Source organism: Kryptolebias marmoratus, linkage group LG10 (genome assembly GCF_001649575.2).
Source record: "Kryptolebias marmoratus isolate JLee-2015 linkage group LG10, ASM164957v2, whole genome shotgun sequence".
Classification (NCBI taxonomy): domain Eukaryota; kingdom Metazoa; phylum Chordata; class Actinopteri; order Cyprinodontiformes; family Rivulidae; genus Kryptolebias; species Kryptolebias marmoratus.
In genome coordinates this window covers 18,643,082-18,670,260 of record NC_051439.1, presented here as the reverse complement: position 1 = coordinate 18,670,260, position 27,179 = coordinate 18,643,082, and the positions used below count along the sequence as shown (strand labels likewise).

Genomic DNA, 27,179 nt, shown 5'->3' with positions numbered 1-27,179 from the left:
GCAAAAAAAAAGTTCCTCTGAAGTTGTCCATCCACTCCTTTTCTTTTAAAGTCATCTTTTGCTCATTTTAGACACACAACATGGAATGTAAATGATTGAGAAAGGATATGTTGCATTTTGCAACATTGAGGCAATAGTCCAACTTTCCTTAGCACTTCATGACATTTTTCCTTTAGTTCCATAAATCAACCCCCCCCCCCCAGAACTGCCATGTTGAAGAAAAGCAATAAGGTTTTAGAAGAAAACTGGAAAAAAAAGATGATTCTGCAGAGAAAGCGTTGAGGATTTTCCTGTTGACAGTTGTAATAAGTGTTTGGGGGTGGTCAGCTTGCACAGTTCATGCTTACAGGTGCAGGGGGTAAACATTTGATAAGTGGCAATGCTGTGGGTGGTGAACTTGAAAAATGTCAGGCTTTTAGTTCAGGTCCACTGAGCCCTGTGCATGACCAACGCTCACATTAATCATTGCACTGCAGGGGTTGAGCCTGCCTTTAGCCAGATAGTTAGCGTGTAATGGTGAATCAGACTCACAGAAGTGCTTCCTGCATCCTAAAAGCATGACTGCTGGTCTGATTCAGTTTACATAAACAACAACCAGAACATTTTTGGGACAGTGGTGTTAATTAAAATTAAGGGACAAATGACTAAACTCTACTTTACCTCTTTATGAGCAGTTTAACCTGCCAAATGTCAGATTATGACTTTCACAACTCCCTGCACGGCTGTGAATCTAATTCAGATCGCTTTGTAAAGTGGCTACAGGTAGTTAGACTAATGGCAGGCATTAGTCTTCATAAAGGTTGTGTTCGTGTGCCTCCTTTTTTTTCTTATCAAGGTGTGAAAAACTGTTATGAAATCAGATTCTGGCATAGTGGATAATAAATAAAAAGGGTGCAGAAGCACATCGGATGAAGTGTGGGTGATGTTGTTTTCACCATGACCTGATCTCTGTTTTACTGAACCAAAGGAACCGTTTGGAAATTCTTTTTAATTTAAAACAGTGTGCTCACGCTTTCTAAACTCAATCCTGATCTTCTGTCTGCCTCTAATGTCACAATACTGCTTTGGTTTGGAGATAAGATGAAATGAAAAGAGATGATTTAAATACAAAAAGTTTACAACTCACCATGTTTTAACAAGTAAAACAGAGAATCTTGGTCAAGTTAAGAGAAACTCAAGGAATCACTTTGAGACTGGGTTCTAAATATTTTTTCCAATAAATAATAAGGATTAAGAAGAATTCCTTTCACTTATCTACCTGTGCATTGATGTATTTTTTCAAAACCCACTTCTGGGAATAACTCGATTTGTTAGAATAAAGCAAATACCTTTTGACCAGGCATAGCTACATTAAAGCATGAGAACATCCAGGAAAGCAACTAGAACAGCACTTGTCACAAGGTGTAGTTTATAAGTAGAAAGCAAAAAAGCAGAGTTGAGAGGCAGCAGGGAGGAAAACTTAACAAGCCTAAGATTTTTACAGACAGTGACAGACAGGGACTCTATAAAAGAAGCATAAATCCCAAACAAAATCACAGGAACAAATCCAACTAACAAAACACACTTATGCAAATCTTTTCATGTAAAATACAAGGAACACATACTGACCTGATAATCAACAGAGTCAAACTCAGGTGTCACCGATTGGGCAGTGAAGTGACATGAAGCAAAATCAACTGAACTAAGAGAGCAGTTCTATAAAATAAAACAGGAAGTAGTGTTAATCGTAACATCACTGAAACAAAAGAAAACTAACTGAACACAGGGCAGAAGTAATACTGAAGCAAAAATAAAACAACTAAAATACCAGCTGCCAGTATTTTCCCATAAATTCCACTTTGTTTGTTTTACATTCTTTATCTAAAATGAGTGTAACAAGTATTTTTGGTTTACTACTAGTAGAGAGGTTTTGGATTATAATGCAGACATTAAAAGTTGAAAACTTTTTATATCTTATTTTAGTATTTTAAATAAAGATAAGGATTATTTTTTTTAAATTGCCTATTTTTTTCTTCTCCTTTAAGCCTAAAGTTGTTTAGTTTGGCCTTTTAGTTGTTAATAGAATTTTATTTGAATTTCAACTGAAGTTTAAAACTGTTCTTAGTTTACATGCATCAGTTGTTTGCATGTTTGAGATAAACAAAAAGTGTTCTGAAACACTGGCCACAACAATATTTAGACACCAACAAGACTCTGCAAATGTCCTGATGAAGTGATATGTTTTAAACAACCTTAAAGGCCCTCATATAACCCAGCCTTACAACAAACAATGCTATAGTCAGAAATGAAAACTTAGCTGTGGCTCAGTATTAGAATGGTCTATGGATTTATAGTAATTTTCTGCATGTGTTAATGGCTCAATAAATGCTGCATAAGGAAGTTCAGCAGAGATTCATCCTATTAGATCCCCGTTCAGTCAGATATCAGTAGCATCAAATTTGACTGTCTCCAGTAAAAGTGGTCTAATTGATGTTCTTCTGTGTGACAGTTAAAATGCTATATGGGGTAACTGGTCATGACAATGTTTATAGTTTAATTTGCATATTTTTAATATTTGTCATAAAAGTAAAAAAAAAAAAGCATCTGTCATATTCCTTTGCCACTGTATATGACAGCATTCAAGCCTTAACAAGCCTTAACTTCCAATTCCCTTTCTCTCTTTATTAAAACTTTATCAAATTAGTCACTATTAATCAATTTCTAAAATAAGACTTTAAAGAATAAGAGGTTTGTGATGCAAAATCTGCTAGAATATTTTCTTTAATACAAGAAGCTGTTGCAGATGCAGCCAGTTCAGGAAAGCTTGTCAGCAGGTCTCCTTTCAAAGAAGCTAAAGTAGGTCTGGTTTGAACAGTAAAATCGTACCTTTCTACAGAAGCACAGTGGAGAGCTTGCTATGGGAAGTTCTCTGCCCAAATCACCCAAGTGGTGGAGGCAACAAAACATGTTGCAAAAGCCTCCCTGCCTGAAAGGACATTTACCACCTACAGAAGCTACATTTATGTTCATGGACAGGATCTCAGGTGCTGTTGTGAAGAGGACATCAAGTCTGGGACACTTAGGGTCTCCTAGGTTGCCTCTGCTTTTTATACATGAGATTCTGTTGGCATGCTCGGGCCCATGACTGTTAGTATGGTAGGTAGATCAGAGTGGAGTGAAGCAGCTGGGATTAGTCAGTTCCAAGTGTGAGGTCATGGTTATTAACTGAAAAAGGTGGGATTCTTCCATCTTAAACCCAAAGTATCTTGAAGTCATGCTCAAGAATGATGGTAGGATGGAGCAGAAAATAGATTGCCCTACCAGCAATTATATATGGACTTTGCTCTGGACTGTAGGGGTAATGAGAGAGATAGATGAGCCAAAAGGCAGAGCTCTCAATTTACTGCTTCATCTACATTTCAACTCACAAATGTTCGTGAGATATGGCTCATTATTAAGAGATTGAGATCCTGGATACAAGCATCTTAGGGTTGGGTGGGAAGCCACTGTAGGATGTCTAGGCTCAGTTTTACATTAGTGGAAGTACTTTGTAAGCTAAAGTGAGCTTGGACTAGTGCTGCTCCTCCACATTGAAGTCAGAGGAATCCAGTTACAATGGCTCGTAGAGCCTTTACATGCTCTTGTCAGTCTAGACATTTTAACACTACACAACATTTCTGATCTGTAACAAATTTACCCTAGCAAGCATTGGGTAGCTTTAGTACTGCCAAGAGGAGACTACAAATGCATCATGATATGGAAGGGTGGCATGGTTGTAGTTACCCTTTGCATGAATTACTCAAATTGTCACTTACAACTTTAATTTAAACATTTAAAATACACATGCTTACAATTTTAAGAGAACATCTAATCATCAAGACTTTAAAATTTCAACTTAGTACTTAAAAATGTCACAACAAAGACAATTCACCCACAGATGCCTAAACAGACTTCAGCATCACCACATTTTAAACATTCATAAACCATATTTTAAAGAGCCTAGCAGTACTTCTGTAGAGAATCTGGACAGTCCGTAGCCAGGCTGGGTTGGTTTGTTCCTGGGATCAGCCATGGAAACAAGCAACAATTAGAGCAACAGGAACCAACACGACTAAAGTGTTGAACCCCACAGAGCAGCTGCTGCAGGTGAAGCAGGGAGTGGTGCTGACAGTTGTTGGGGTGGTGGCGTTGGCTGCCAGGCCCAGCGTTGTGGCATTGCCCGCTGCTGCCATGACGGTGGCGTTGGCGCCCAGCGCCGTGACGTTGCCCGCTGCTGCTGGGGTGGTGGCATTGCCTGCTGCTGCCATGGCATTGCCCACTGCTGCACCCAGTGCTGTGAAGTTACCCACTACTGCGGGAGTGGTGGCGTTGCCCGTTGCAGCGCCCAGGGTGGTGGCATTGCCCTCTGCTGCCATGACGGTGGCATTGGCACCCAGCGCCGTGACGTTGCCCGCTGCTGCCATGACGGTGGCGTTGCTCTCTGCTGCACCCAGTGCTGTGACGTTGCCCGCTGCTGCCATGACGGTGGCGTTGGCACCCAGCGCCGTGACGTTGCCCACTGCTGCCATGACTGTGGCGTTACCCACTACTGCTGGGGTGGTGGCATTGCCCACTGCTGCACCCAGTGCTGTGAAGTTACCCACTACTGCGGGAGTGGTGGCGTTGCCCGTTGCAGTGCCCAGGGTGGTGGCATTGCCCTCTGCTGCCATGGCAGTGGCATTTGATATGGTGCCGAACGCTGTGTCATTCACAGCTGTACTTGTAGTTAAATTTTGTGCCCAAGCCACCTGAAAGATGGAAGTGATCATTTATATACACAGGGAAGATTTGCCACAGAAAATTAAAAAGGCACAAGTCTGACAGGAGTGAAAATTGTATGTTTGAGGAAGCACTTTAACCAGTTTAATTCCACCAAGAGCCAATCCACAAGTATAATAAGTTCTTAGAGTTAAGTAAAGATGGGAAGGGAGAGTCCTGAGGTTATTTCATACTAAAACATCAGGAAGAAAAACAAATTACATTCTAAGGTTCAGGTAGTCAGTTTGAGTAGGTGTTGAAGCAGCTTTAAATTAACAGGACCTACACCAATTAAGCATTTTGTTAAACTGGTAGAAAAACAGAAAATAAAGCCCAACAAACCTGTGGTGCAAAATAGGAGGCCAGCAGAAACACAACGCACAACTTATTCATCTTGCAGTTTGCTATGAGCAGTCCTCTACTGAGGGTTTTTTTTTTTTTTTGTAGCTGATTCTAAGTTGAATGCTGGAAGAGTTGCTGTCAAGGTTTTTAAATCCCCACTGACCTCATCAACCAATAGATCACACCTGCTGTGGATGTGCTGCAATCATGTGCACATGTTTATGTTGAAAACTTGAACTTCTTATATGCTATCATGCATTGACAGTAAAACTATCCTAAACCTCTTTTGGTTTACTTTGGGATAGTAACTATGGCACTATTTAATTTTGGAATAAGGTGAGTCCTGCAAGCAAAAGAGAAGATGAGAGGCTTGGAGTCTGGTTAAATAGTCCAAAGACTAAGCTTCTACTCCTATTTCCTGACTTGTTTTAAATTGTTATGAAATTCAGAGTAGTAGGAGAATGTTAGCAAAATAGAAGTGCAACACAACAACAATTTGACCCCATTTACTGCCTTTTAATTTTTTAAAGCTCATTCAAATTGATTCATCCACGAAACACAAATTTAAAACATTCAGGTAAAACTGATGCTGAATCTGCAGCTTTAAAACCACAGTTCCTCATTAAATATTGAAGAAAACGTTAAAGTAGTTCAACTAATCCATTCTCATCCCATCATATGCAAAAAAAATGATATACTTCATATTAGTAAAAAAAAAAAAGATAATATAAAAATCAAACATTCACTATCAAACCTAATCTAATCTTTTATTGGCACTGTATACTTTGTATACAACAAGATTGGGAAAATTATCACCATGACAGGTGGTATTTTTTCAAAAAGTGAAAAAGCCTCAAAATTTGTTTCCACTGGCTGCTCACACAAACCAACCTGACCTCATATTTATTTACGAGTCCTGATCAATATGTATGAGTGTTTTGAAAAATGAGGCTGCAAAGTATTATGAGATAAAATTTTTCCTCTTTTACGAAAACATGATCCACTTTTTTAAAGGTAATAAATAAAGCACTTTAACTCTTTTCCTTGTCATTTTTATTCTGTTCAGTTTTCTGAAGAAAAGAAAGACCTATTCCTAACAAGACTTTTGACATCAGTCTCCAGTTTAAAATGAAGCACACATGACTGTTTGTGGGGTCATATTGATAAAGAGACCATTATTGCTATTCCTTTCTTCTGATTTCTACATGTGCTGCCATACACGTTTACTGTTTATGCCAAGCCACAGTCTCCACTTTTACCATTGGAATGACTGAAGAGTTTGGGTGTTAAACTGACCTGCAGTTTAAATCTGTTTTTTTATATTTAGAGTAATGTAATATGAATAAATGACAAAGGAGGCTCCAAACCTTTGAGCACACAGTCTTAACATCAAGCAAGAACATAAAAACCTTTTAATTTCAAGTCAGAACAGCTGCTCTCATCAATTCCAAACCTTTACGGAGTGGCATTAAATAAAAAATATGCAACACAAATGCAAATTTTATGCTTGCTTCTATTTCAAAATAAATCATACTTTAAAGTACAAATAAACTATCCCATTTTAACTTTTGATACCATGTCTTTGACTGCTTTGATCAAATTTGGGGTTGAACATCAGTAAATGTCTGTCTCAGCTTGTTGGATGATTTCATTTAATAGCACATGAGATGTTTCTGAGGAAGGATAATTTAAATGAAGCATCAGTAAAGTTTTAATTTTTAGTTTGTTAGAATTTAAAGGATTTTTATAAACAAAAACACAATTGTATGAATCTTCATTGCAAATGACTGAATTCTGAGACAAATGGATTGGAAATGATACGGTTGAGTTTTTTAATTATTTCAGCTTTGATCAATTCTTTATTTTTTTTTTTTACACAAACCATCTTCCTATATAAAACTGAGAAATTAGAGCTGAAATATATTTTCTTTTGCTTCATCACTCCATACCGTTACTGTTGGCTGAGCACATCACAATAAATTCACTGCCTCGGTTTGTTCCCTGACTTTGCGGGTTTATCAAAAACGTTTAAAAATTGACAAGCTGACCACCTCCAAAGAAATTCATCTTTTCCTGAAAATGAATTTCCACAACCAGAGGCCTTAAAAGTGATGAAAAACGTGTAAGTTTAAATGGGAAGCAGTTCAGGCACAAGGAGGCTCTTAAAAAGTGAACACACACAAACACACACAGAATACCTCGAGTCCTTATCACCAGGCATGGGATTAGATCTGTATGGTTTAATATGCTTAAAGCTTCCAAAAGCGGCTTCCTCCATGTCGAGGCTTATCCCTCCATCTATAAAAACACATTTCTCAAAGGGCTGCAAGCTTCTGCTATATTCTTATATCAAGGAGCACAGTCCTGCCTTTGTGCACTGGAATGTGTTTAGCTCCAGGATCATTCATCACCCATCTGGAAACCGAGGAATTACTGATCACGCCTGGAGCTCACCTGAAATCCTCCAGACTACCAGAGGACAAGTGTTTGCTTCAGTCATTCTTATCCTACATTAAAAATATGCAAGAAAAAAAAAACTGTTTTATACTTGCGATTTAATACATGAAAGTAGATGTGTTCAGTGCATCAGTCATCCCAGTCTCTAGCAGACTCTGGAATCATGAGTGCTCATTTATTTGCAGTTATGGATTGGACAGCTAGGTGAGGTTGTCAGTGTTGGAGCTCTCCTCAATTAGTTCACCATCGACCTGCTGGAGCCTAATGGGCCATTTGCGATCAACTTCAGTCCCACATCTGATGAATTCCCACTCTGAAACCAGTCAGCAGCTGGATGGGGAGCACCAATTCAATCCTCTTCACAGATCGAGCTTCTCAGGAAAAGGATGGGAGAGGAGCGGGTGCTGTCCAAGGCTGAAGGGAGATTTTTCAACAGCCTCCTGTCAATATAAGCCGGCGGCTTGCTGCAGGACATCAAGCCTCAAGATGATACTCCAATGATGGGTTTAGAGCCGGCACAGCATGCAAGTCTGTGACATAAATGACAAGGTAGGGGTTAGGGGTGAATTAATAGTGGATTAACCGGTGAGCAGGTCACTGCACAGGATGGATACAGTGAGAAGAAGGTGAGTACACAACTAAATTGGCACATTAATAATCTTCGTGTGTATGATTCAAGATGGGAAAGAAAGAAAATCTCTCATTTGGGTTGCATCTGGTGGAACAGGCATTAAAAAATAGATTGAAACACTATTCAGCTGTGCACAGTCTTGTTTTTGGCACAATCATCAGTTTATTTCCAACCCTTCCTCCTTATTTTCATCTTTCGGTCTCATGCTCACTGGTAACAGACGTGTATGTGATGCACGCTGTGCCTCCAATGGAATATAAATTACAGCATTTGTTTCATACCTCATGGTTTTGATTACTCTCTCCTCCTAAAAACAACTTCAAGGAGTTATGTACTGTACTGTGCATACTCCAAATGTGGCATCACTTAGCTGCATGTAGAGGAACATACAGGTGGGATATACAGCATGCACTGACCAACAAGAGCTGGAGGAAAAGAAATCGTCCTCATCTCAGCAGCTTGTTTTCGTTAAATTGCCACAAGTAAAAGCAGATGTGACCCCATTTTTCGACTGGCCGTGTCTCCCAATGTTTCCATTTCTTTTAGGTTTGCTTATCATCATTTTGGCTCCTACAGCCATCACCTCCTCTCTGGATCTTTCTTTTCTCCGAGCGGGTTCCTGACCTGCTTTGAAGAGGAAGAGTTTGACAAACAGTTCAGACTGCTGCATCCAAGAGATGTGCCCAAATGAGCACAAAATGTTCTGAGTATTACTTTTTCCTTCATGTCTTCTGGAAGTCTGATCGAACACTTCCCTAAAAGATATTTAGTCCCTAATGGACTAGAAAAACCCAATAAAAACCTGCTATTATATATATACAGTTTAACTATACAAACTTTAAGAAATTGTTAAAGTACAAGTAAAATGTCAGTGATCCTTGAAAATCCTTTTGGGAAAATTGGGAATTAACAGTTGTTGACAGCCTTATGCTGGAGAGGTTAATTTCAGACATCTGAACATGTTTCTTTCTGGAAGAGAAAGAGAAAACCATTTCCTGAGCTTCTTTTAAAGCTGATAACTTTAATAGCATTTAGCAACACCTCACAAATACATGCCTATATGCTTTTGAAAAAGAAAGTAATTGCATGAATTTGCAGAAATACATCACAAATCTTATGAAACATCAACACATTTTTTAGAATAAACAAAGTCAGTAAACTAACAGTTCTATTTTCTTTAAAATAACAAATTTATCTGCTTTTGATTGAAGCTACATTTCATGAATTTGGATGTCTATAGTTGCATCTCGAGTGTTTCCTCGTTAGTCTTGTGGGTAATTGTATTGATGAAATTGATTTTAAGAATAAGGAGAAGTGTTTTTTTTAAAGCAAAACAAGTGACTATCCTGTAAAATATTGTCATTGAAACTTACAAATTTACTTTTCTCAGTAAACACAATCAAAATACAAAAGTACAACAGTGTTATTATATTTTTATGGAAAAAATGTCATTACATTTTTAAACCAACAAAATCCACACTTGGAGCTCTCAGTGGCTTGGTGAGTATTGTGTGTTTTATTTTGTTTTTTTGTTTTTTTTTACTTTTTTTTTAGGCTGCTCCATCATTTCCAAATTGTTTGATTGAGAATAGAAAATTACAAATACTTATAGAGTATAATGCCATATATTAAAACAAAAAATACCAATATGTTAATTTTGTGCACAAGCACAAAGATGTTTGTAAGCATTTTCAGAACAGATCGGACACAAAAAAAGATTCCAAATGCATCTGCTGGATGTGAGAGCTGTGTGTTAAGAAGAGGTAAAGGTATCGAAGCGTAACTTCATTAAAAATATGTTCATGTTTTCTCTGAAGTAGAACAAAAATTTTACCATTCAGTGTTATTTGAATGTCCTCACAAAATAAACAGCTCTAGTTTCCTAAACTGAACCTTTCCTTAAACTTTTTTGTCCTCTTCTGTGGCGACTTTGGAAATTGTTTCCCTCTACCTGCACATATAAACATAAATTTATTGAAAAATGCATAAATATCTCTCCAACATTTCAAGTAAAATTTCTTTCAGACTTTTTCCTCTCTGTTCTGTAGTCATATGTAGTTTTGCTCTGTTCAGTAAATTATATCCATCTATAAATATAATATGAAAAATAATGTGAATAAATTGTGAGTGAAATAAATCAGGAGGACTGTGTCGTAAAAAGTCACTAAACCACCAGCTGGTAACACCTCAATGTTACAGAACAAGATTTCTTGTAGAAAACTAACTCATTCATCCTTTCGGCTATTTGTCCATTTGTTGTACAAGGACATGAGAAAGTGCAGCTTGCTCCAGTTCACACTTTTTGCCATCCATTCACAGGGTTGTGAATTACACAAAGACAAACCTTCACAAGTGCTCTCACACCTCCGGGCAGGTTGGACAATCCTTGTTTACCACATCATCACTATAGATTTCTTTTGTCTTTGTTGGCTAAGGTTGCTTAGCTGCGGCGGCCATCTTGAATCAAGTTCACTCCAAAAGTTAATCATTTGTAGATGTTCATCCAATGATTACTGTGTGAGAATTTCATTAACATCTGTCAAGTGGTTCATCAGATATTGCGAACGGGACAGAGACACAGGCAAAGACATTATCCCCCTTTTGCCTTCGGTGGTGAGCTATAAAAAAAAAAAAATAGAAGTTGCTGTTTTGTGTGTTAGAAAATATGAAACACTGTAATTGCAGCACTCTAAATTTCAGTGAGTAAAGAACAAAACTGTGATCTGCTCTACTTCTGGAATTAGTTTGGCTTTTATTTGATCTCTTGACAGAGAAGCGAAACGGATGAAATGTAACAGAGGTCCAAGGCCACATTCAAGGGCGTTGAGCTTACATGGTGTATATATCTACACAGGACAAATCCCTCCTCTCCCACCTCCTTCACCCCTCTCACCCTCTCACCCACACACTCACACATCCAGAGAAAAATTGCCTCATAAAACTGCCACAACACAAAGCAGAACAAGACTACAGCAGAAAAAGTGTTGCGGAAATTTTGTTAAGTACCAGATAACAGGAAACTGCAAACTGGATCGTTTGTGTGAGTTACATGTGTTTGTAACGGCTCGCTCTCCTTGTTTTTCAGTCTTCACCTCACTCAGTTAGATAAAGGAAGCCCTCAGATCAGAAGAGAGAAAAGGTTAAAGCGTCCTGAACATCTGGTTACCTCCTGGGAGGCAAGCAGTCGACTCTAACCCCTCCTTGCTGTCTTTTCTCCTTTGTGCACTTGGATTAAATCACCAGGGGCCTGCATAAGACTTAAATGAGCTGATTAATCTGTACTAATAAGAACTCTATTTAGAATAGCGAGTAATAATTAGAGGTTGTAGTAGCAGGAGTTTCATATACAGCCCCCATGGGAGCACGAGGTAAGTTATATATTGAAAAACTTTTTTTTTTCTCTAAAAACCATGAATAGGGTGCTTTGGAAGAATGTGCAGCAAAAACTGTGGCTATTTTCTTTTCCAGCATTAAAAATAAATAGGGAGGTTTAGTTTTCCCTCTTTTGTTTGTTTTGGGACAAGTTCTTTTTTTTTTTTACCCTGAGGGTGTTGATTCATCGCTGTATGCAGTGATACCTCTCAATGATATTCATTCGCCTCAGGGCCTGTTTCATAATCCTGTTTACTTGCGTTCTCCTCTGTTGTACCTCCATATTTCTCTCTGCAACATTTCTTGTGGTATTATTCTGTGTTACTCTCAGTCTGCTGCTCTCCACGCCCTCAGCCCACTGTTGTCGTACTCACTTTGTGTAGCCAAGCATAGAAAGATCATCTCATTCATACAGCAACTTTTATTTCCTTTAATACTAAACATCAAACCAGGTCAGCTAAGGTTGGAGCTCCTCATGATGTGGCATTCATTTCCACTCTTCACATTAAATTTGCTTTTCAGTCGTGTACCGCTGCTTCTGAAACAGTCCGACACAACAATGTTCATGTGGGGACCTGAGGAAGGTTACAGACTCCATTAGAGCCTCTTACATAATTTGGTTATGTCATCATTTAATTATATTTACATGCTACTTTGCAAATGGATGGCGGAGCAATTGGCAGACGTTTCCCTTCTGTCGATCTTGATAAACAACCAACTCTGAAAGCCGCCATCCCAAGTAGCATTTGGCCGCACTCTGCAGCGTGTTCTTGGCCACTCTTGAATGAATCATACACGTGGAAGTTTAGCAGAATCAGCGGTGGCAGTTGCACACCTGTCACCATATGTCAAACATTTATTACAGCCCCGATAGCAACTTCTCCTTGGAAATGCATTAAACTATTAATGGCTTGCTAATAAATATATTTTTTTAAATGACCATGTGCACAAGCTTGAGTTTGAGGTGGCAACAATGAGTGATCATGAACAAGGTTTATCAGTTTGCATAGGTTGAGTGGATCATGTTTAATGAAGCTTTAAAGCCCTGACTCTAATTTACAAAAGAGTGTTTAGCTTCTTTACTTGGAGATGAGTTCACTTAATGAGAACTATTTAGCCTTAGAAAATTGTATGATACCCTTTGGATTTCTCATTGAGCTTTGAGAAAGCAGCCCTAAAGTTTTCCTCACTTATCTTGGCTCGAATTAAGACAAAAGCCTCAAAATCTTAAACAGAACGCCTGTATTATAATCTAGATTGATGTAATCAGAAAAGTGACCTTTAACTTGTCAGGAAGGGCCTGACAATGGGATGCAGTTGGCCAGACAAGTTTATTGGCTCTCTTTAAATCTCTAATTTGTGCTTCTTTCCCTTCTCTATCTTCCTGTCAGTGACCCAGAAATCGATCCGAGCAAAACATCTTGAAGAATCTCTTGCCAGAGGAGCTATAAGCGAGGATGCACCAGTCTATTGCAGTAACACAGACATGTGAGGGGGTGTGACACTTGATCTCAAAATATAACCTGTATTTAAAGTAAATGTATACATTATATCGCCCCTCATCTCCTCACTCAGTGTGCTCTTTTTCACCTTCACAGTTTCATCACAGAGTGGGATCAACAAAGTGAGGCTGTACCAATTAAGAAATGAGATAAAGGGCATGCACAGTACATGTCAAAACAACTGATTTAGAATGAAAAAGACAGTTATGGAGATTAGCAATAAGTCTGCAGATTTGGCTAGAGTCTGCCCCAAATACAAAATGTGCTGCTAAAAAATGTTTGAGTGTTTGAGCGTTGTTACGTAATCCATGTTTTAGATGTATTCCTGCTAATATATTAAAGAAAAAAAACTAAACCAAACAACGACAACATTAAATCCACTCTCCCATGGTGTCATTTTTTTTAACAGCTTCATATTCTAACATCAGTATAGCATTCTTGATTCCGAATTTTTGTTCAAAGTTTTTGTCAACAAAAGCAGCTAAATTACATACAAAAATTGCAATTTATGCAGAACCTGTGCTAAAAAAAAGGGTGTCAGCATATGCAAACATTAATGGGAGCTTAAACGTCTTAAATTCAGACCCTTAGGGCAACTAATTTGCCAATTGGTAAGCAACAGCCTGTCTTTTAAAGGTAGGTACAACTGAAAACAAAATCTATTTTAAGGAATGATTGTCACCTTTTGTACAAAGAGTTTTAACCTTTTCCTTCTGGACAGAGGTTTGCACTCCCCAGGTGAAGAACACAGAGTTACAGAAATGTTTTTCTTCCTGCTGTTCAGACTGAGCTGAATAAGATGCAGCAACATTTCCACTTTAAAAGCTAAAGCTTGAATCTTAAAAAAACACTTTTGTGTTTTACATTTGCTTTTATCTTGTGGATGTGTGATTCTGTAATACCTATGCTTTCAAACACACTCATTTATTCTCACTTTATATATTTTTTGTCATCAGGTGCTAAACTGAATGTGCCGTTTTGCAGTAAAACAAATTTACTTACAAAAAGTAAGCTAAACTAACACTTTTCCTTAGAGAAAAAAAAATTGATTTGCTTTGAGAGATTTATAATAATATATAATTTGCAACATCAACTAAACTGAACTAAGCTTGGAAGATGTGCAGACTTTTGTGGTCATTCTGGAAAACAAAGCCTTTTTTTACGTTAACCTTGAGAAGTTCATTCATGAGGAAAGAATAAATGATGGATGAAAGTCCAGAGTCAGTCTGACTTTTCTTCTGTCCTTTCACTGGCTGCTTTCCAGGTCTAAATATATTTTTATTTTATGGCTGAATAGAAAGATGTTTTCACCCTAACTGATGTTGGTGGAAATCAACAGCTACGATGTCATTATTGCACAGCAGTCAGTAAAAAATAGGCAGTTTTAGGAACTCATTTCCTGTAAATTGTTTGTTGTTGCTGTTTTAAGCTTCATTTGTGTTAAATTCATATGTTTCTTTCACGCAGACATTGCAGAACACAACATGCAGACTTTAAAAGGATGTGGCGCTGACGTCGCACATCTCTCCTGGGTTTTAAACGACATATTGTCACATTCTATCCCTAACAGATCAGCTGCCTCTCATTTCAGATCATGTCTTCGCCTCGACTCCCATGAGGCACCTGTAAACAAGCCTTCAGCATCATCGTGCCACCAAGGCGAGCGTCCTGACAGAGGGGTACCATTGTCTGCTGGGAAAAAAAAGGAAAACAAACTACAGACCCAATAGATTCAGCACCATCTACAGTCCCTTTCAAAGCAGCCTTTGTACATCGCTGATAAGAGGTTTGTCATGCACAGGTTAGTCACAGACTGAATCTACACAGAGACAACAAAGGCATGTATGTCTCTTGTGGTTTGAGGATGCAACAGAAAACAGAGGACTGGTTTGATCCACTTTAACTCCCTGTTTCTCATACATTTTCAGCAATCTGTTGAAAGTAATTTCATTCCCGAATAGCATGGGTTAAAAAAAACAACTAAAAAAATAAAAATAAATAAACAACCATGCTGAACCTTTTTTAAGAAAAAAAACAATGTTAAACAAAAAAACAAAACAGCTGGACTTCTATTCTGTAGCTGAAGACATTTTGCTTCTCATCCAAGAGGCTTTCTCAATTCAGAAAGGAGCGAGGGCTACTCTCCTTGGATGAGAAGCGAATCGTCTTCAGCTACAGATAAAAAGCCCAATTGTTTTTGTTTTTTAATCTTTTTTGGATTTACCATGTGCTGGATGACTGAGAATCTACACCAGCATATAACCATGCTGAACCAAATCAGTCTAAAAAACAAGTTCTACACAGAGTTTGTGTTGAAGGACGTCTTGCACTTTTTTTTGGAGTATTTTGTCTTGCTCTGTGCAACCTCCCTCATTACCAAACTCCTGCCTCTCACCTCAATCACACAAGTCCATTCAGTCCACTCTGCCAAAGCTAAATGAACTCTCTCCATTACTTGCACTTGTATTCTACAAAGTGTCAGACGCTCTGAAAGCTTAGATCTCCTTTTCCACGAGATGCAACAAAAGCTTTTCAGGCTTTTTCCCTTTCTTTTCAAACATGGAAACTCTATATTTAGTGTCTGATCAGGCTGACACAATTACAAAAGGCTGAGTTTTACCATCACAGTCTAATTAACACAAAAAATGTAGGGCAAAAGCTTTGTCAAAATGGAACACATGAAAGCCTACAATCATGCTTCATTTTTTACTCCAGAAAACTTCAAGTAAGCAGCAAGAATAATTTCACTTCTGACTTTGATGTAATTACAAAAGTTTTTACAGAACCAGAAAAATTACAATGTTGTACTAAACACAGACAATATTTCAGTGTTTTTGCAGATAACTGTTTTAAAACACAAAGAGGAAACAGTTTAAAGAAATCCTGCTTTATTGTAGAAAGTGAAGCTGCTACTGATGTGCAGGATGTAATTTGTGACACTGCACTTTGTAAACTGCTATTGAGACATTTGATGGTATAAAGTTGCATGAATAAAGAGAAAAGGGTCAATCAAAGCAAAAGTGCTGTGATAAAAATGAGAAACACACATTACAACCAGCACTTCAAGTCTTTATAAATATCTGATGATCTGTGCAGAAAAAAAGATTCTCAGCTGAATACATTCAGGGCTGATATTTAAGTGGATAAAACAAGTGCAGCATAAACAATTTTATCAAATAGCCTCAAGCTCTATTGAATTATTTCTATTGTTATTTCAACCCCTGGGTATCATGCTTTATTGGCAAGAGCAATAAAATATAGTTTAACCATTTTTTAATTGAACAAAACACCTTTTAATTTAGCCAATAACAGCTGCAAAAGGTCAAACTGAATAAGACTGGACTCTGTGAAATAAAGAAATTAAGACAAAATATGTACACCTTTGTTAAAGAGATCAAAAATAATTTTAGCACTTGCATTTCTAATTCCACTTAACAAAACATTTAATTAGCATGCAGGTAATTATTGACTCTGTTCTGAAAACTCAAGTATATAACTTTCCCAACACTGAAGCAACAGATATTAAACACAAAAATTCTACTTAGGTAATAAAGATAAAAATAATAAAGTAATAAAAAAGGTAATAATAGGATTTTTCTATTTCTAATGCATTTATAACACTATATTGCTGAAAATATTGTAGTTACTGGTATGAGTTGTGGAGGAAGAACCCATCCAGGAAGCAGACAACCATAACTCTGGAGGTTTTATTAACAAAGGGAGTTGGACGGTCAGGACATCCAGGAGGTAGAACAGGGGTGTATATATAAAAGATTTAGACAGGTAACAAGAGTGGAACAGAAGAGTGAACAGAAGGTCTAACAAGAACACAACAGCTAATCAAGGCCTATTTATTCTGGGAGAAGGATTGGGTGGGTGGATGCAGGTCAGGTGAGAAATGAGGAACAGGGGGGGAGGTAATTAGAGACATGATACAGGATACTGAGGGACGGAGACAATGGCAAACAGATTCATCTGAAAATAGTCTTGGAATAGAACCAACACCTTATGACAAACAAAACTCCTTCAAAATAAGACAAAAACAAAAGTTAACAGATAAAAATATAAACACTGATAATCCCAGATTTATGTCCAAATCTTACAAACAAGCAAAATGAACCATAGACAATTGTACAGATATTACATCACACGTTTTTCATTACTTTATACCAAGAGTTGTTTCTCTGACATGAGCTTTGATCTGCTCTTGAATGAATAAGATGGTGCAACAGTAGCCAGCTTTCTGATGTCTCAATTCCTAAGAAATAAAAAAATAATGAGTGACAGTCACTGGTTACATGTGCCAACATCTTTAAAATACTCTGTTCACAAAGTTGGGCCTCGTCAATGAAGTCTTTCACAATGATTTCACACCAGTGCTAAAGCCTGTTTGGTTTAGTTTATTTAGAACGTAAAACTCTCTTAAGGGAAAGCAAATCCAGTTTAATTTGGTTTATTTATACAGCACCAGTTCACAACAAAAGTAATCTCAGAGCACAAAAATGTACAAAAAAGTGACAAGTCCAAATCAGAAAATATTTGCAATCCAGTTAATTCCAAAACAGATCCAGATTTGGTGCAATTATAATACATTACAATAATATTCAGTATAATATAAATTGCCAGTTTTTTAGTAAAACCAATGAACTACATAAAATCTTCAAATAGATGGAATCGTCCATCCTGAACAAGCACAGAGGCTATTGTGGAAAGGAACAAATCCTTTTTAACAGGAAGAAACCTCCAGTATATCAAGCTCAGGATAGTCGGCCATCCACATCGACTGTGCAATACGACACGATACAATATGATACCATACAATACGACACTGTGGTATGACACATGATACAGCACAAAATGATATGACATGACAGGAAACAGCATGATACAATACGATACCGTACAATACGTTGTAATACAGTACAGTGTGATACAACATCCTAAACTATCCCATTTAAATTTGTTTTAGACTCAGTGGAGCTCCCTGTAACTGCCTCCACCCAAAAAATAAAACAAAGAATGAATTAAAATTGCACGGAATAAAGGTTGAGTGCTACAAAAGCTAATTAACTGTTCGCTTTGCTAGCAGTCTTCAGAAAGTAATCTGTGCAGAGATTTGGAATTACTCATGAGGAGTTAAAACAAAAGGGTGTGTGTTAAAACTTCAGCTGGTTGTTTTCTACAAAGCAAGACATCACACTTCTTAAAGAGGCACTTTATTTATCATTATTAATGAGATGACAGGTCCAGTCTTCCTTTATGCAGCACGGATAATAATTCACTGAACCCTCCCAGTAAATATGCTACCTGTCAGTTCTGATTACATTACTTCATTTTGATGCTTTGCATTGCTGTGTTGTCCATTAACATCATCAAAATGCTAAATGAAGAAAGTGCACAGGGACCCCCAAACACTTGTAGAATCAATGATAAGGCGCTTCACTCAGACACGTTTGTTTCTCCACTGATTTGTCGCTCATCTGTGGATTTTAAATCAGTTTCAAACTGTGTTGTAAACAGCTGATTATCCCCACGAGTGTCTCAGTGTGAAGCAGGTATTAGTGTCTGCAGTACTGACAACGTGCAGCATCATCAACATTTCTGTCCAGCACTCGCTGTGTAAAACAGCTGCTTTGTCCTGGTTCACAAGCTGAGCCTTGATTAGCTTTTTATATTGGATGCATATTGGAGAAGCTGCTAAATGAGGCAAAAATTCACGTGTTTCTCTACTTTTGTAATGTCAGTGCTGGTCACACTCGTGAAACTGTTCCTGGCTCTAGTATATTGTTTAAAGGAGCATTTATTTCGTCCCTGTAGGCGGCTTGTTGTTTGTTTGTCATCAGGGCTTTACCTAATGAATCTAGAGAAAGTGTTCAATAAGGAAGATCTCTTCCATCGCAGTTAGTCCTCAGTCGGGAATTTAGATAATTCTCCTGCTGTGCTTTCATCTTCTTTGTCACTTCTGCTGCAAACAAAATCTTTTTTTCATTTGTTATGCACATCCCCAAATCTCAGCCACTACTTGTTTTTCTAGTCTGCTGAAGCTGTTCTTTAGAGATCTCTTCTATTCTGGTTATTTCGACTTTCAGACTCAACAGCACAATCCCTCTTTTTTTCTATTGACACCTCATTTTTGATCTTTAGATTAGCAGGTTAATCCAGACATCTACTTAAATGTTCAAAATTGAGATGAAATTATGAACCATTTAAGTACTTTTAAAGCTGATACAAGCTGAAGATTCTGGAGCACAAGCACAATATTTAAGAACTACACTTTACACTCTTCTGGTCAAATTCGACCATTTTAGAAAATTTCTCTCTGAAAAAATGCATTTCTTTTGATTTATAACAGATTTCATGACTTTGCACAAGTAAAAAAAAATACTCATTAAATTTTGGGCAATTTTTTCAATTTTAATATGCTCTTTGGTGTTCCTAGTCAAAAACAACCAACAATTATAAATCACTAATGATTATTAAAAGTTATTATTCACACAATTTGACTTAAGCAGTTGGGTATAATTCCTTTCCTACATTCTCAGATGCATTTGTTTTGTGATTGGACAGACACACACGCACACACACACACACACACACACACACACACACACACACACACACACACACACACTTGACCTTCCTCCCTTCATGGCAACACTTCCATCAGTCCCTAGCAGAACGTTTTCCCCACAGGAACCACACCTGTTGACATTCTCACGAACAATCACAACAATGTTTCAATCATGATTCAAATCTTTCCTCTCAGCTCTTGTGTATAAATGTTCACAATTCATTTTGGTGGCAGCACAGCAACCAGTGATTTACTGTTATTGATTCCTTCGATCATATCTTGGTTTATGACACTAGTGACAAGAAAAGAGGCCAGCAACCTGATATGAACGATGCTAGAGAGGAGAGGGAGAGTCAGAAGTTGAAGACAACAAGGAGTCAAGTCCAAGAGGAAACCGATGTGGAACAATCCAGTGACGAGGATAAGCGCTCTGCTGAGGTTACTGTTACATTCTGTTCAAAACATGGGAGTATATCATGTTTTGGTTTGGTTTTTACAATAATCAGATGGAAATTTGATCATATAGTAAGATTTTCAGCTGTAAGCTTGGGTCTATGTCTCAACTTTTTACTAATAAAGTCACACTGTTTAGTTTGGACTGAGACCGCAAAAAAAAAACTGTTAAAAATTTGAAGTGATTTAAAATGTTCGTGATAAACTCTGACATCTGTGATAGATAGCACAACATGTTTCATTTTCAAATTTGCTGTAGTCAAAATAAATTATTCTTTTTTTAAAGTCAAAAACAAATTATTAGACCTCGAATCAGAGAAATCTAAAGGTCATGAAAGCAAGCAGAGGATTTAAGTTTGTACTGCTCATAAAAAAACGAACTAATAAAAAATATTGTATTAGTTCCTGACACATGTATTACCATGGATTTATATTCAGATATATTGAGTTGGTCATTTTTGACTCTAGTAGTGAGCAAAAGTTAAACCCAATAGAAGAGTGAATATAATTTCATTTGTTTAATTTTAACTGAATTACTAGAAAATGTTGTAAAACCAGACAAAACTCCTAATTTCTCAACAACAAAAAGTTGTAGAATAAATCTTCAAGTTATTTTACTGCCATGGGAATTATTTTCTCTGCAAAATAATGAAAAACACAATTTTCAGGAACACTCACAAAATTTCCAGGGGGTTAGTAATTACTGAAGTGTGATTTTTATAAATGTGCAAACCTTTCTAAAATTTCTGATTGTAGGAGCTACTAGAGTTTATTTTATTCATTGAAAATAAATCAAGTGTGAAGACTCAAATGTGCATGAATACTTCCAAAAACAAGTGGGAAGACTGCAAGGTAAAACAAAGAAAATTAGTTTTAAATTAATTTTTGGAGCCATTTCTGAACAAAATGAGAAGACAACAGTTGGATAGCATTGCATCTCCGCTGGCAGTCATTGTGGAAGTAATTCACCTGCAAATGATCATTTTATATTCTACATTTGATATTCAAGTGTGTTTTAAAATCAAATCAGTTTTTCAACAAGCTATATACCTTCTTTTTCTTGGAAAATAAATCCCTGCTTATTTCTTGGAAGGAAACAGAAATGAGCTGCAAGAACAACTAAAAAGAGCAGTTGAAGGCTTTCTAAGATGATTTTTCTATACATAGCCCTGTGATTGTTGAGAGTTGCAAAGAAAAAAAAAAGTATTTTATACACAACTTCCACACATGTACTTTCATCTTCAAACACAACTGACCAATGCAGACATAAAACAAAACGAGTTTCAAAGAAGTTCCCTTGCACAAAACATTCATTTGTAGTCTTGTTTTTGCCTCAGAAGAAGAAGAAAAGACTCCTCAAATAAGCTCACACCTGCTGCACATGTTTGAACTCTCCCTTTCACTACATATTACTTTTATTTATATATAATTCAGCTGAGACATGCTGTACTCTTCTCATTAGGAGGAGCAGGCTAACAAACCCAAACCTTTCTGTAATTCCCCTGGAAGATCCCTCCGATTGCAGCTTGAATCCTTCACTCTTTCTTTTACTGAGCTGCCCCCCCCCAAGCAGCAATTGTAAAAACTTCCTATTTCCACTAATTGATCCCTCAATTCAACGGTCTGACATGCCCACCCACTTAAGCTCCGCTGTGAGGATTTTACCCCTTCTTCTGTAGTACCTTACACTGAAAATGAAAGACTCAGCAGCTTGCAACCAATAAGTCGAGCTAACAGTTTAAAAAGTAAAGTAAAGAAAAAAAAAAAGATCTAACTGATTAGAGATATGAAGCAGACACAAGTTTATATTTAACTGTCTCGTTATCTTTATCCTGTCTGTTCATGTTGCACCAAATCTACAGAGATTACCAAGATTAAAGAGCGGTGATGGTGACCATCTGACAAAGAAATTTACAGGGCCACAGGGACTCATCTTTTCCCGTTTCTGTGACAAGTGAACGTGTTCGGCCTTGGGAGGCTGTGTAGAGCTATAAATCACAACAGAGTAGACCAGTTCACAGTTTCTCACCTAAAATATTTCATTTCTGCCTGAACAATGTGCTCCAAGTATGGTAGTCTTTATATTTTTTAAAGGAATACAAATGTTTTATTGTGTCATTTGTGTAATTGTTTTTTATAGCTTTTTTTTATTCATCCAGTATGTTTATTTATCAGGCAAGCACTAAGTTATTGAACATACTTTTGAACTTTTTTTATATTTACAAATGTTTCATATAAGTCAGTTTTGTTACCATCAGTGTAAGTAAGCAATATAGTAAACCACCTGAGGCCCCAAACAGCTCATAATGAAACAAGCAATTAAAATCCATAAATGTAACTAGTAAATAAATTTGATTTGTTGTATATAAACCCTTACAACAGGTCATAATAAGTGTCTTTATGGATTTATCATTTAACCTTGAGGGGATGTTATTAAAAATGATTTGTATGATTTTATGTACAAATACCACATTGTTTTTCTCCCATTAATAAAAATATGGTGATGCAGAAAGTACTGAAAGTACTGAAAACAATCCTGAGTTACAAAAGAGACATTTCAAGCAGTTTTTCTTGAACATTTCGAATAAAGCTTCTGCTTTGTAACTCTGCTGATATTTTACTTACACTGAAAACCAGTACACTAAGGCTTGATGTGTCTTTTTAACTCTCCAAAGTAAGTACCAAAAAAAAAACCTTTTTAATCTTGCCGTTTAATCAGAAGTCAACAACTCACCTCCCCAGGACTTGCACTCTTGGTAAAAGTCAGACGACAAGCTTGTTTTCAAACACACTGGAACAGAGACTTCCCGGATATCTGGTTAACCTGAGCGTCTGATGACTGTAGAAGCACGGTCAAACTACATTCTGTACCCTGTACCTGATGTAGGACTAAAACGAATCTTCTCCTGATTTGCCTCAGCTGATCCAGGTGAGCCATCAGGTTGGAGTTAAATTGGACCCATTGAAGTCATGCTTCTCTCTGACTGCTTCAGCTGGAAAAACAAAAACTTTAAAATGTTGCAGCTCAGTAGGTCAGATTTGAACTCGGCTAAGTTGGAGCTTGAATATTTTATAGATTGCTGCTAATGAGTAGCCTACATACAGTATCTGTTCTCTGAACCCCTTTAGAAGAATCTGGTTTATAAAAACTTAGAAAGAGTCACTGAGTCCAAACATCCACAATAAATAATTAAAGTTGCTCCCAAAGGACAATATTGTACATTTAAAATAAAAAATATAACATTTTGGTTATTTTGTTTTATTTCTTATGTATGAAAAAAACATTTCTCATCATCTTTAAACTTTTTAAACACACAAAGGCAAACATTTACTTTATTAAAATGAAAAAAACACCACCCACTAAAACTATATCATAGTAGTTTAGTGAAATTTTCTTGAACCATATTAAACAGATATTATAAATAAATATAGACTGAGGGTTAGAAGATCACAGTCTGGACAGAGGAATTAAAGGGTATCAAGGTTATTTTTTTATTTTTTATTTTTGACAATTAATCTCAATCTCCCAATCTTTCAACAAATCCAAAGACTGTCAAAAAGTCTCTTTTGTGTCTGAGTGCTGCATCAATTCTCTAATTTATGCACAACGAAAAGAGACAAAATAAAAAAAACATACAAAGAATGATAAAAAAAGAAAAACAAAATAGAGATAAATGGTTTTCTTGCCACACAGGGTGCACAGCCAAAAATCTAACAGGAAATCTTCAATTTTTAACCTTCAGTCTTCAACTTTTTTATTGTTTTATTTTTTATTTTTTGATCTTGAGGAATTTTGTGTGATTCTTAAATTAGACATGGGATGAGCATGTTCTTTTTCAGCTTCAGCCTGTTCCTTTTTTGGTTGTTTGGCTTTATATTGTTATTATTGTTTATTCAACCTATGAGGAGAAAGTGCTGACTACCACACCATCTTAGTGTGGAAATATACATGTGGCGAAAATCTATCATCTCACAGAGGTGGGCTGTTCCATCATCACAATGTTTTTCCCTCTGAGTTTTCCCACACTTGTGATGAGCGTTTAGCCCAGAGTCCCAGCTTTTACCTACAAAAGACCCATCTGAGCCTAAAGGACAATGTTTCTTGTTTACAACGAGAGCTTTTTAATAACAGAAATCAGTAAAGCTAAATATTGTTCACAATGCTGGATTTGTGGTTGTTATGGCAACAACACTGTACCAAGAAGCTTCAGCACAAGTAGTTGTGCCAAGTGAAACATTTACTCTGGTTTTAACACTAAACCCACCCTGATCACTCTGACATCAACATTGTGATGCAAATTCTGCCTTCCTGTCTGGAGTTTTACTCTGTTTGTATTTTACATGTTGAAGCAAAATTTTAGCCATCGTTCCACACCTGATATGAAACACTGAGCAGGAGAGGTGGCGAATAGAAATGTGACGAGTAAAGGTCTGACATAATGTAAAAACATGGCTAATTAATAGAATATTAGTGTATTGTTTGACCTGAGAAAGCACCCTCAGAGCTTTATTTGTGCTGTGGTGTAAGAGAATAAGAAGTGTATTCGTTGTGATTCAGGATCAGTTCTTCCAAGTATTTTTTCTTGCTGAGAAATGAAACAGTTCAACATGTTGTGGGTCAACAAGGTCAGCTGCTCACTGAGAACATCCTTTGTTCATTTGTTCATTCAGCCCTGTGTGCTACAGAATGGGTCTGATTGAAAAAAGATAGAATGAACCGGTCTGAATCATATCTTAAGTGGAATATAGTTGATTTATTTTGAGTCTTATTTATGTATGAATTAATTTTAGTCATGGACCTCGAAGAAGCTGAGACTCTGAAGTCCTCTCAGAGCTATCAAATCTGCTGAATGTTTTTGTAAAATGCACTTTAAGGACAGTTCTGGCAGCACTTTGGATGTAAGAATGTGTTTAAGGGTCGAGGTCATTGTCAAAAACCGATTACTCATATTTGGTTCTGTTCTGCTTTGAATGAAATTAAAAAGATGGTCCTGACAACCTCTGTTGATGAAAAGTGAAGTTTATGAGCACTTAAACTCAACCTTGAATACTGCAAAACACTTGTGGCTAAAAAAAAACTGTTGAGTTTCAGTAAATACTTTTAAATACTAACCTTAAAGATCTTTACTGCTTCCATGCTGCTCATTTGTGTCATCCATCCATCCATCCATCCATCCATCCATCCATCCATCCATCCATCCATCCATCCATTCATCCATTTTCCTTACCTGCTTCTTTTTTCTGTGGGGAGCAGGTGCCTATCTCCAGATGTCACTGTGTGAGAGGAGGATACACCCTGGACAGGTTGTAGGTCCACTACAGGGCCAAATAAAATATGTTTTATCCTTTTAATTGCCTGTCACTGAAAGGCAAAAGCAGCCAATAATGTTTTTACCCATATCTCTGTTTGTTTGTCACCAAAATATTATTAGAAGTTTGGAATTTGTGAAATAAAAAGAAAAAAATCATGACATTTTCACTGAGAAAAACTTTGAAGGAAAGGGTTTTCATCAGAGATGTGATGAGTAAGATCACTGTTAGTATCCGTTTTAGCTGTTCCATATTCCTGCTGGTGTGAGTCTGGCAGGGAGAAGATGGTTGGGTGTGTAACTCTGTACATCACGACTCAACACTGATAGCAGCTGCTGGATTAGTGTGATCTCACAGCAAACAAGAAGAACTTCCACTGAGGTCCTGATGGTGGAGTTGGACATGACTGTTGTCTCCACTGGGAGAGACCAAAATGTTCCCAAACCAACTGGTGAGAACATAGATAAGCTGCAGAGAATTCTAGGTTAAAACATGGAAAACTATTTGGTTCAGACAGTTAAAGCAAAACACTTATTGAAGTTTTGATTTGAAAGAAAACATCTACAAATGTTAAAAAGTAGATTCATGACAGATGCCCCAAATATCAGGCACAAACATCTTCGGTAGATTAGGTCTAAGAAATTCAACTTAAAGTGAAACTTAAACTTTCCTCTTGCAGTCACCAAAAATTGTATTTTTTTAATCATTAAAACAAACTCTTATGGCCTTAAATGCCTTCAGGTATAATCAAACTTTTTTTTCTCTTTTTCAGGCGACAGGGATGTATAAATATGCTAATCTGGTTCAGACTGCATTTCCATCTGCATGTAGATAACAGTAGCCAGTCTTGTGTTTTTCTGACACATAAGGTCAAAACTGACTGAACAAATAAAGCTGCTGCCTTGTGTCCTTTAAAATACTTTTGATGGAACACTGTGATGTTTCCCAATAAACCGAAACCACTCATTAAATTTACTTTGTGCGTTCATGGTCAAAAACAGAACCTGTCAGCTCAGTAATGAAATAAAACATAGAAGTAGTTTCTCCTACTTGCTTCTGCTGTTTTGTTTTTGTTGTTTGTTTTTTTTTTTACATATTTTGTTGGCTGCTAATTTCTTTGGATTCTCAAAGCACACATAAATAAGTTGTACAGCTCATATCCTGCAAGAACAACCAGTCCTTCTGGTGGTATTCGGCAGTTTCATTGTCAGCAGGGTACATAGTGTATGGTGTCCATTAAGGCTGGACAATCAACAGTAATGGAGCGATAAGAGATATAGCTCAGCGTTTACCAGAACTGACCACTTTCTCGAATTTGTATTTCTTTTTCTTGTTGTTGCTGTTGCTTTAAACACCTTCTCTTCCTCCAGCATCTCTGGTACTGCATGTTTGTAGCTTCATCACATGGATCTGGCACACTGCGGCATGTTGTGGAAGTCAGCGTGAATTTAACATTTATCCATGTCTCCAGGAATTAAATTTATCATGTTGGAGCGAAGTGGTTTCACGGTTCCCGTAAATGCACATCTGTGGGTCTATCAGCATGTGAGAGAGGTGATGTAGTGTATGTTTCTATCAGTTGAAAAAAAGATGTTTTATCTCAACAGGCTGTACATAAAAGGTTTAAATAGTCCGAAATGACAAAGTGGTCATGATAAAATCTTTCTGAGAAGTGTGTTTTTTGTATAAAATGTGGGGATTAAGGTGTTATCAAGAGGCTACAACAGTGTAAGTTAATTTACCTCAAACAGTGTCAGTGTCAGAA

General features: G+C 37.1%; 1 protein-coding gene across 2 annotated transcripts; it reads right to left on the bottom strand.

The window, feature by feature from the left end:
• Nucleotides 1-3,783: 3,783 nt before the first annotated feature.
• Nucleotides 3,784-5,270, bottom strand: LOC108241756 (uncharacterized transmembrane protein DDB_G0289901-like). 2 transcript variants are annotated; one of them, XM_025008012.2, is made up of 3 exons: nucleotides 5,119-5,270; nucleotides 4,424-4,766; nucleotides 3,784-4,318 (listed from the first exon to the last, which is right to left on the bottom strand). In XM_025008012.2, exons 1-3 carry the CDS (start codon nucleotides 5,167-5,169, stop codon nucleotides 4,044-4,046), a joined length of 669 nt encoding a protein of 222 aa, XP_024863780.1. In that variant the 5' UTR covers nucleotides 5,170-5,270; the 3' UTR covers nucleotides 3,784-4,043. The 2 variants fall into 2 exon arrangements, with proteins under 2 accessions (XP_024863780.1, XP_017281633.1); XM_017426144.3 differs by having other exon boundaries at nucleotides 3,784-4,766.
• Nucleotides 5,271-27,179: the final 21,909 nt, after the last annotated feature.

Coding starts and splice junctions, on each gene's coding strand:
- LOC108241756 (XM_017426144.3), bottom strand. CDS start 5,169: ATGAATAAGTTGTGCGTTGTGTTTCTGCTGGCCTCCTATTTTGCACCA. Junction 4,767..5,118: donor CCTCCTATTTTGCACCACAG/GTTTGTTGGGCT, acceptor TCCATCTTTCAG/GTGGCTTGGGCACAAAATTT.